Here is a 9983-nt window from a genome sequence, read left to right as displayed (position 1 = left end):
ATAAAAGTATGATTCTTGTTTCCGTAATGGACTCCAGGTGTCAAGTGTCTGAATGTATTGGTGGTATTGGAATATATTGGTTTACAGGAATTTTCAGATTTATAGGAAAAAAAAGAAAATGAAAAAAAAGAGGAGTTAACAGCTTCCAAAGAACTGTCGTGTGGCATACCAATTCTTGTCAGTTTTTATTGTTAATTTCTTAACGCTTTTGTTTCTCAGGGTGACGCTTAAATAAAAACAGTTATAAATGAAGGTTTAGTTCTTGACACTTTTTCTAATAAACTATGACGGTTAAGTAAAACATGTCATGCAAAAGGATCCAATTATGACGTTTATAAATGAATTTTTGTCATATTAAGTTTGAGCTTTGATGTCAGCTTCTCCAGAACCGTCATCAACTTTATGACATTTTTTGTTAACTTTTATGACGGGTTCTATAATGACGGTTGTTTTTTAAACGAAAAAATGTCATTAAACCTGTTTCATGATGGCTAAAAGTCGTCATCACAAGTAATTTTTTAGTAGTGTATTACGTTTGTAAAGTCAGTTTGCACTTCAATCTTTGTAATACCCTCTCACGCTGCCATCTCCAGTCCTTGATGTACTGCTTGTAGTTCTATTATTGCAATATCTTTCATCTTTAATTTGCCATGACTTGCAGCTGCGACTTCACCCTGATCATCACGTATTGCTGCTGCCCATCCACCATCAGTGCCTTGCAATGTCCCATCTGTGTTGAGGTTGTAAATGTCTCTGTCTACTCGCACCCATATACAATATTCTTGTTTCCTCTGTTTCTCTCCAATCGCTATATTCCATTTATCCATAAAGTTTTGAGAATTTGGACTTGTCTCCATTCTAATGTTCATTCCCAAAAGCTTTGTTCTGACATCTCACATCACTTCATCAGCAACCTGTTGTGCATCTGCATTTTTATTCTGAAAGATACAGTCATTTCTCCCTTTCCAAATCCAATACATAAAAGCATTCCACACAAGCCTGTATGCATCTTGTTCACATCCACTACCTCGTGTTACAGTTTCGATCCAGTGCAACTCACCTTGCCATGTATTCTCGATTACTGTCCTGAATCCCATTCTATGAAGTAACGTGCTCCATACTGTGTTCGCAAGTTGGCATTTATGAAAAAGATGATCTTCAGTTTCAATTCCTTGCCAGCACAAAACACATATATCGGATTGAACTGTTTTCCACTCCTTTAGCTTCTGAAGTGTCTTGAGTCATCCCTTCATTGTCATCCAACTGATGAAGGAATGGCGAGGTACTCTATTTGAGAACCAGACCATCTTTCCCCACTGAACTGTTTGTCTAATGCTCCTCAAACTGTCATACGTACCCTTCATACAATACTCACCATGTACAGAGGATGTCCAGAGAAGTTTATCTTCCTGCCCCATAATCTACACCTGCTCAATCTCCTCTCGAAAATCAGAGAAATGAACTCTTATGCGTTGTGGAATACTCCACCTTCCTTCCTCTATAAAGTCTGATACTCTGTTCTCTACATGACATGTGCTGTCATATAAAAATGCTTGAGGAAACTTTGTTCGCAATATTCCAGCAGCACACCATGGTTCATTCCAAAAACTGGTCTCATGCCCATTGCCAATTTGATGAATAACTATATATGCTACCTCTGTTCTTACCTTGAGTATATTCCGCCAACTCCACGAGCAATCTTGCGGGATCTTTAGTAACCAGAAGCTTCTCTCCTTAATCAAGTTTTTGTATACCCATTTCACCCATAAGTTGTCTGCCCTCATAACAATCTTTCAGATATGTTTCATTGTTGCTACTTGGTTAGCCGTGGCTAAGTTTCTAATGCATAGTCCACCCTCTTCATAAGGATAGCAAATGTCATCCCACCCAATCAGTGCATGAGACTGAGCACAATCTAGCCCTATCCACAAGAAGTTCCTACACAGTCTATTGATATCATCATATAACTTCTGGGGTATAGTGAATGAAGCCAGCTAATATACACTCAGATTGTTTAACATAGCCTAAAGTAACTGTAGCCTTCCAGCATAGGAGAGAAGCTTCCCTTTCCAGCTTTGAATCCTCTGGGTAACCTTCAGTAGTAATGGACAGCAATCAATCGACCTTAGCCTTGTTGTAATTAAGGGTAGGCCCAAGTACTTCACTGGCAATACACTTATTTCAAACTGTAATGTTTGCTCAATCTCCGTGCATGTGGCATCATCCACTCCTGCAAAGAAAATGTTGCTTTTCTGAAGGTTGAGTGTAGCCCTGAAGTCATTTTAAAAACTTGCAGATTCTGCTTGAGTTGATTTGCAGATTATATATCCCCATACATAAATGCCATCAAGTCATCTGCAAAGGATAAGTGCGTAATAACAGGGTCTCCACACTTGTGATGTAGCTTGTATTGTCCATTGTTCACACTATGCAACATTATTTTTGAAAATAAATCCATGACAAGTACAAAGAGATAGGGTGATATGGGATCACCCTGTCGGATCCCCCTTTTTCCTTTAAAATACCCATGAGATGAACCATTAATCATTATAGAGTAGGACGTTGTTTCCACACAATTTTTCACCCAAGTAATGAACCTTTATGGTATCCCCACTCTTCTCATAGCAAATTCCACTGCTTCCCACCTCACCGTGTCATAAGCCTTTTTCAAATCTACTTTTACAGCACATCTAGGCGGGTGCTGATCTCGATGATAATTATGCACAATTTCATGAGATAATAAAATATTATCCTGTATACTCATTCTAGTTATAAATGCTGATTGGTTGGGATTGATCACCTTAGGCATCAAATATTTCATTCTTTTTGTCATGACCTTAGTTATGCATTTATACATCACTCCACAACATGCAATATGCCTATAATCTCCCAGAGTATTAGGTATATGAATTTTAGGAATGAGGGTAATCATGGTGGAGTTTAACTCATTTAGCATCTGATTGGAGTGGAAGAAGTTCTTGGCTGCCTTTATAAAATCTTCGCCAATGATCCTCCAAGTGCACTTGTAGAAGAAAGATGAGAACCTATCACTCCCCGGGGCTTTGTCATTACCAATATCTACAAGGGCTTCAATAATTTCATCTCGAGACACTTTTCTCTGTAGATTCTCATAATCTTTTGTGCCGAGTTGCTGCCGGGGTTCCATCACTTGGAAAGCAGAAAATTCTACTGATGGCATGTTGCTAGGACTGTAGAGAGCTGTATAAAAAGCCACACATTCATCCCCTATAGCATTGCTATCTTGGATAACATTACCAGCTACATCTTTTAAGCACGATATCTTGTTACTTACTCTTCTGGATTGCATAGATTTGAAGAAATATTTGGTGTTATTGTCTCCCACAATAATCACTTGATCCCTCGACTTCTGCCTGAACATGTCTTCTTCTGAAGTCATTGCTTGGACGTGGGTCGTGATGACTTCTCTTTCTTTTCTGATTAATGCTCGATCCATCGGTAGAATTTGTAGTTCGGTTTGAATCAGATCCATTGCAGCCTTTGTTTCTTTAACTCTGTTTACAACATCCCCTATTCTTTCTCTGTTCCACTGTATAAGAGCAGCCTTGGTTAATTTAAGCTTCTTCATAAATACAAACATCGGGTTTCCTACCACTGCGCTCTGCCAAGCTTTCTCTACTGTGTGCATGAAGTGCTTCTCCTTATGCTAGAAATTAAAAAACTTGAACGCTTTCCTTTTTTGATTTTTTTGAATAACCGATCTCACTATTATAGCTGAGTGGTCTGATACTGCTCCTGGGTTTAAGTACTCGGCCTCATGATCTCCATATTCACCTATCCATTCAGCGTTTGCCATTACTCTATCAAGCTTCGCTGACCCTATTCTCCTGTTTATTGCTCCATGTCAGAAAATTGCCTTTGCTTTTGATATCCACCAAGCCCGTGATAGTTACACAATCTAGAAGGTCTGCAAATTGATACTGTCTTACTTCTATACCTCTTATCTTCTCTTAGGCACTTAAAATAGTGTTAAAATCCCCTAACAACACCCATGGCTTCTGAATAGTACATGAGAGATCGATGATTGTCCTCCATAACTGTCTTCTTATACTCATATCGGTGCTGCCATAGACTACTGTGACTATACACTCCTCCCCCGCAATTGTTGCCACTTCCATAGTGATTTGTTGCTCATCTTTCTTCAGTAGCTTTGCTTCACATTCTCTCGGATTCCAACATACCCATATATTACCCAGTTCAGTTCCATTGTCATTCCCTTCCATTCGCCACTCTGTGAATGCCTTATTAAACACTCTGTCTCGATTCTTTCTCTTTACTCTTGTCTCAGCTAGGCTCATTAAACTTATCTCAAACTTTCGCACCATTTCACGAATTTCAACTTGCTTAAAAGCTTTGTTGAAACCCCTCATGTTCCAACAGGCTGTGTTAATCATTTAAGGAAATGAGGAGGAGTTAAAATACTAGAGGTAACCTTTTCTTTGCTGATACTAACCTCTCCATTTGGGTCTGCTACTCTACTTGTCTTTTGATTTTTTCCTGCGGTAACTTGTTCAGCTGCTATCCCTTCCTCGTTCTCTGGAGAATTTTCTATGAGGTACTTGAACCTATTGTCCTCGTGCTGCAGCATAAGTAACCTCCTTTTAGCATACCTTTCACTTTCAGGGTTATTCTCTTGTATCTCAAGGTCGACTTGACCACTGTTCCTCTCTGATCCCCACATACCTCCTTCCTCTGCCCTAGTCACGGCCTTAGAGTTTTTTGCTTTGCATCTGTGCTTTTACCCCGGAAATTCCCACTCATTCTCATCTTCTACTTGTAATACTTCTTGCACTTCTGATGTTGTATGCTCAGCTTGCTTTTCTGCTATTGCTTCTATCTTCATCTGTTTCCCTTCTTCGTTTACAACTTTATAGATATCATTTCTATTAGTGTCTTTTTTCAGCCACACTGTCTTAACTCCCTTCTCTATCTTAGTCATCTCTGCTATCGGTCTCTTTGGGCAACTCTGATGTGTATGTCCAAAAACATTACATGCCTGGCAACATTGAGGCTTCCAGTTATATTCAAAATCCACTTTGTATGCCCGTTTTTGGTCCAATACCACTGGGATGTTGTCTGGGTATGTGCATTGTGTATCTATCTCTATACACACTCTTGTATATGATGTTCGAGCCATATTCTCAGTTAATCGATCTGTAAACATGGGTATACCAATAGCACTCCCCACTTGGCTGAACCTATCTTTGTTCCACATCTCCATAGGTAGTCCTTTGACGACTACCCATATTGGAATCGTTCTTAACTCCCTTGTTTCTGCCTCCACAAAAAGTGTCCAAGGCCTAACAACAAACAGCTTGCTGGTGATGTGAAATGAACCAATATCCAAAACAGCTATGCGATCATCATCCTTCTCAAACTGAAAGGTAAACATAGTATCACCATAAGGTTTAATGATGAAACTCTTTAACCGCCATGTCCTACTAACTATCTCCTTCACATAGTTGTAGTTCATCCTCTTACCCACAAAAGAACCCACTACCAAATTTTTGAATTTTTTGTTAAACCCAGAAAATTGCGAACTCTGTACATGGATGATCGGTTTGCAGTTGACAATGGTAGGCTGTACATATCTCAGTTCTTCTTTACCTGCTGCCGTCTTGCTAATCACTTCTGACCAAGTGCTTTTTGGTGTTGCGACACCATTGTTATGTTTTTGAGTCTCCATCTCTATAGCAGTAGCCTCTGTTTGAATTTCTGTTCCAGATCCTATTATTCTGGTATTACTTGCAGAGTTTGTACGTTCCATTCCCTGATCCCTCTCTTTGGTTCGGTAGTACTCAACATCTTGTTGGAGTTTTAGAAGTGTCTCTTGAATGCTTTCTGAGTTACTCCCCACTTCCAAGTCTTTAGCAGTTTTTCCTTTCTCAAGTATTTTATTTGTAGCAACCACAACTTGCTTGGCCTGAAAGCTTCCTTCTTTCTCAAGTCATTTTTCACTTTCTCTGTTATTTATCATCTTGTTACCTTGTATTTCACCTAAACTTGCAATATTGTTGAGGGGCGAACCAACTTCCAATCCTGATGCCCTCGTGGCTTTAAAGTATCACTCAACATCATTCTTGAGTTTCTCGAGTGATTCTTCGGTGAAAGGCGATGCAGTATCAGGTTTACTGTCATTGCCTTCCTCTTCATGGATCTTCAATGCTATATCCAGAGCAAATTCATCCATCTTGCTACGTTATGTGTTTCCAGATCCAATATTCTCACGGTTTAATCTTTCCCTGTACCTCTCTAAAGAACCCACTCCATACCTTTGATAGGGTTATATACTAAAAGCATTACTTTTGTAATAACTCTAATTCTTTATATTTTGAATGAGAATCATATGGGCAAATGTTATGCATATTATATATGTTATTAGTTATATGCATGTGTCTAATACTTTATGTTGTAGATGATATGGTGTGTGGTGACACACAGAAGATCATATCATCAGTACCTTATCAATTATAAGTAAATGTTCACAACCTATATAGATTTGGACAAACCATTGGTAAGGTTGTAGTATAATCTGGTATTAGTCTATCTTGACTATAGGATTACACTAGTACACTTTGTGTGTATTGAACAGGACCAAGTGAGAAAGAAGAGGTTGGAAGATCGTTGCCCACACAACGCCCACTCTGTGCATAGGAATATAACAGAAGATCAAGAGGTTGCTGATTTTGGATTCTCAGAGTTATCATAGCTGATCTACAGGTATGTTTTCCAATCAAAATCGTGAACCCCATTAATTCCGCTGTGCATGGTTTTCACGGTTTGTAGAAATTTACATTCTGAAATAATGCTACAACCTTTTCTTAAGCATAGATGTCATTAGATCCATGTCTGCTTCCTCACTCAGCGGTGTTTCTTGGTCAGAATCATATCCTTCCTTACGAACCCTAGCTGGTGTGCTAGGGTTTGCAGCCTCTAAACTACCTAAACCGTGTGGTTTTTTCATAATTTTTTGTTTTTTGGTGTAAAAAGTCCTAAATACCCCTAAGGTTAAAATCACCCCTTAGAGGCCACCATTAACATCTAAACCCAAAACACTTGATAACTATGGAGAAGACACCAAAGTCATTGAGTGTTTTGCATTCATTCAATCAATATAGTGTTTTGAATTCATTCTAATTGATCAGTTCTCAAATATACGTTTTTATCCTCTTGTACTGTTTCAATTATGTCATATTATATAATCAATAATGTACAAAACTCATGTTCTTATTGCTTTTTAAGGATACAAGCCTATTCTGGACCAAATACCTCAAATAAAATGATCTAGAGTAAAAAGGAGCCTAAAAGAGGCCTTATGGGACAAATGAGAAAAAGTGACAAAAAGTCAACGGCCAAAGTCAACAGTCAAAGTCAAAGTCAACTCAAGGCTCCAAAAACTCAAAAGCTCAAGAAACACTCCAAGGCTTCAAGGACCAAGGACTCAACCCTTTGCAAGACAAAGACTCCATGTTTTCATTACCAAAACAATATTACCTAGTTCTATACATCAAAAACCATCCCAAAAATAATAGACAAAACAAAAAACAGTGGGGTTTTCTCCATCACCATTCTTCCTACATAGATTTAAGATGAACAACTTTAAAATCCCAACTCACCACGAATCTCAACATGTCACTAATGCAAGCTCACACGTAGATACATTCAACCAAGTGTTTTCCATTCATTCAATCAGTAAGGTGTTTTGCATTCATTCTAATGCAAGCTCGCTTGTAGACACGTTCATTCAATCATTCAAGTGGTTTGCATTCATTCTAATGTAATATCGCACGTAGATGCATTCAATCAAGTGTTTTAAATTCATTCTAATACAAACTCGCACGTAGATGTATTCAATCAAGTGTTTTGCATTTATTCTAATTGATCAATTCCCAAATATGCGTTTTTATCCTCTTGTACTGTTTCAATTATGTCATATTATATAATCAATAATGTACAAAACTCATGTTCTTATTGCTTTTTAAGGATACAAGCCTATTCTGGACCAAATACCTCAAATAAAATGATCTAGAGTAAAAAGGAGCCTAAAAGGGGCCTTATGGGACAAATGAGAAAAAGTGACAAAAAGTCAACAGTCAAAGTCAACTCAAGGGTCCAACAACTCAATAGCTCAGGAAACACTCCTTGGTATGTATCTTTAAGTTGAAACTCCCCATGTAAAGAATCAGCAAATAAAATCAAGTCTTCACCTCCACCAATCTGAACTTGCTCTTCAATCTCAATGGCAATGTCAGGGAAGTGATTCCTAGTGTGTTGAGGAATACTCCACATTCTATCTGATATAAGCTGCCCCACCTTTACATTGATGTTAGTTGTAGAGTCATAAAACAAAGCTTGAGGAAAATAAGGTTCCAATATACCTTTCGGGTGCCAAGGGTTTAACCAAAACTTCAAAACTTAGTGGATTGTCCATCACCAATCTTATGATGAGCAATAAGTTTTGCATCCACTCTGCCCTTCAAAATGTTCCTCCAACTCCATGATACATCTTGAGGAATGCTAAGTTGCCAAAAGTTCCGTCCTCTGATCAGATTCTTGTGTATCCACTCCCACTCCACCCATAGTGTGTCTTTTTTACTAATAATATGCCATATATGCTTTAGGTTGGCAGCTGAATTAGTAATAGCCACATCTCTCACTCCTAATCCTCCCTCATCATAAGGAAAACGCACCTCTTTCAATCCAATAAGAGCATGAGAGCTTGTACTATCCGGCCCCTTCCACAAGAAATTTCTACATAATCTTTCTATACAATCAATAATGGCTTGTGGTAGAATATAAAATAGAGACCAATAAATGCTCATGTTGTTCAGAACAGCCTTAACTAATTGAAGCCTACCTGTATATGACAAGAACCTCCATCTAAACCATTGGATCTTCTTTGAAACCTAATCAATCAATGGTAAACAATCAACATCGGTAAACCTTGTTGTAATATAGGCAAACCTAAATACTTGACATGTAACACTCCTCTTGGAAATTGTATCTCATTCTGAATTGCTTGCACCATGGTCTCCTCAATGCCACATGTAAACAAGTTGCTCTTTCCAATATTAGCTTCTAGGCCCGTAGCCAATCTAGAGCTCTTTAGATTGCTTGCTATAAGTACATCTCCATTCATCAAGGCAATGAGATCATCTGCAAAGGAAAGGTGAGTAATAACAGGGTTTTTACATTTGTATTGAAGTTTATATGTTCCTGCTTCTACACTTTTGAAGATCAGATCTGAGGAGAGCTCCATAACTATTACAAATAAGTATGGAGACATTGGGTCCCCATTGTCTAATTCCTCTTGTGCTAGTAAAGTAGCCAAAAGGAGTGTCATTCACCATCACAGAAAAGGTGGCGGTCTCTATTGATAAGAGCCCAAAACTGTAGTTTTAACCCTGTAACAGTCATACTTTTAGACCAATTATGTGAGTAATAATTAAGAGTTAATACGACGACACGTGTTTTATGCATTTCTGGCTTCAAAGTCCATTATGTGCAGAAATGTGCCACTTTAGCGAGATAAAGGAGCAAAGGTCGGTTGCTAAGGAGTTCTATGATTAAAAGCCAATTTTCAAGAAGACAAATCCTCTGTAAAGCCCGGTCAAAAGATGAAAAGTCAAAGTCCACGCGGGCATAAACAGTGCACAAAGTCAATAGAACTTCCGAAGACCATATCTTTGGACTCAGACCTCGGAATTGGGCCTACCTTACATCAAAACGACCGGCTCGGAGAGAGATTTCCAATGGTCCAAGCCTGGGCGCAATCAGAGGAGCACAAGTGGATGAAAAGTCTGTTGAAGTCAACTGCAGCTGAAAAGGCCTTTTTGGACCGAAAGTATTGGGTTTTGGGCCTGATTCTCTGGCCCGAAACATGGATCCAAGCCCATGCACGATTTTTGGATCTGAACATATAAAAACCAAAGCTTAGCTCTTTG

At 38.6% G+C, this 9983-nt stretch overlaps 1 protein-coding gene across 1 annotated transcript; it reads right to left on the bottom strand.

Annotated features, from left to right (window-relative positions):
- Nucleotides 1-4777: 4777 nt before the first annotated feature.
- On the bottom strand, nucleotides 4778-5806 carry LOC147487918 (uncharacterized). The gene has a single exon (XM_086574198.1). The coding sequence runs from the start codon at nucleotides 5804-5806 to the stop codon at nucleotides 4778-4780; it is 1029 nt and encodes a 342-aa protein (XP_086430324.1).
- Nucleotides 5807-9983: the final 4177 nt, after the last annotated feature.

The sequence above is a fragment of the Coptis chinensis genome, chromosome 7 (genome assembly GCF_015680905.1).
Source record: "Coptis chinensis isolate HL-2020 chromosome 7, ASM1568090v1, whole genome shotgun sequence".
NCBI classification, from domain to species: Eukaryota; Viridiplantae; Streptophyta; class Magnoliopsida; order Ranunculales; family Ranunculaceae; genus Coptis; species Coptis chinensis.
Note: the sequence above shows the minus strand (reverse complement) of the source record. Positions and strands in the feature narration are given on the sequence as shown.

Coding starts and splice junctions, on each gene's coding strand:
- LOC147487918 (XM_086574198.1), bottom strand. CDS start 5,806: ATGGAACGTACAAACTCTGCAAGTAATACCAGAATAATAGGATCTGGA.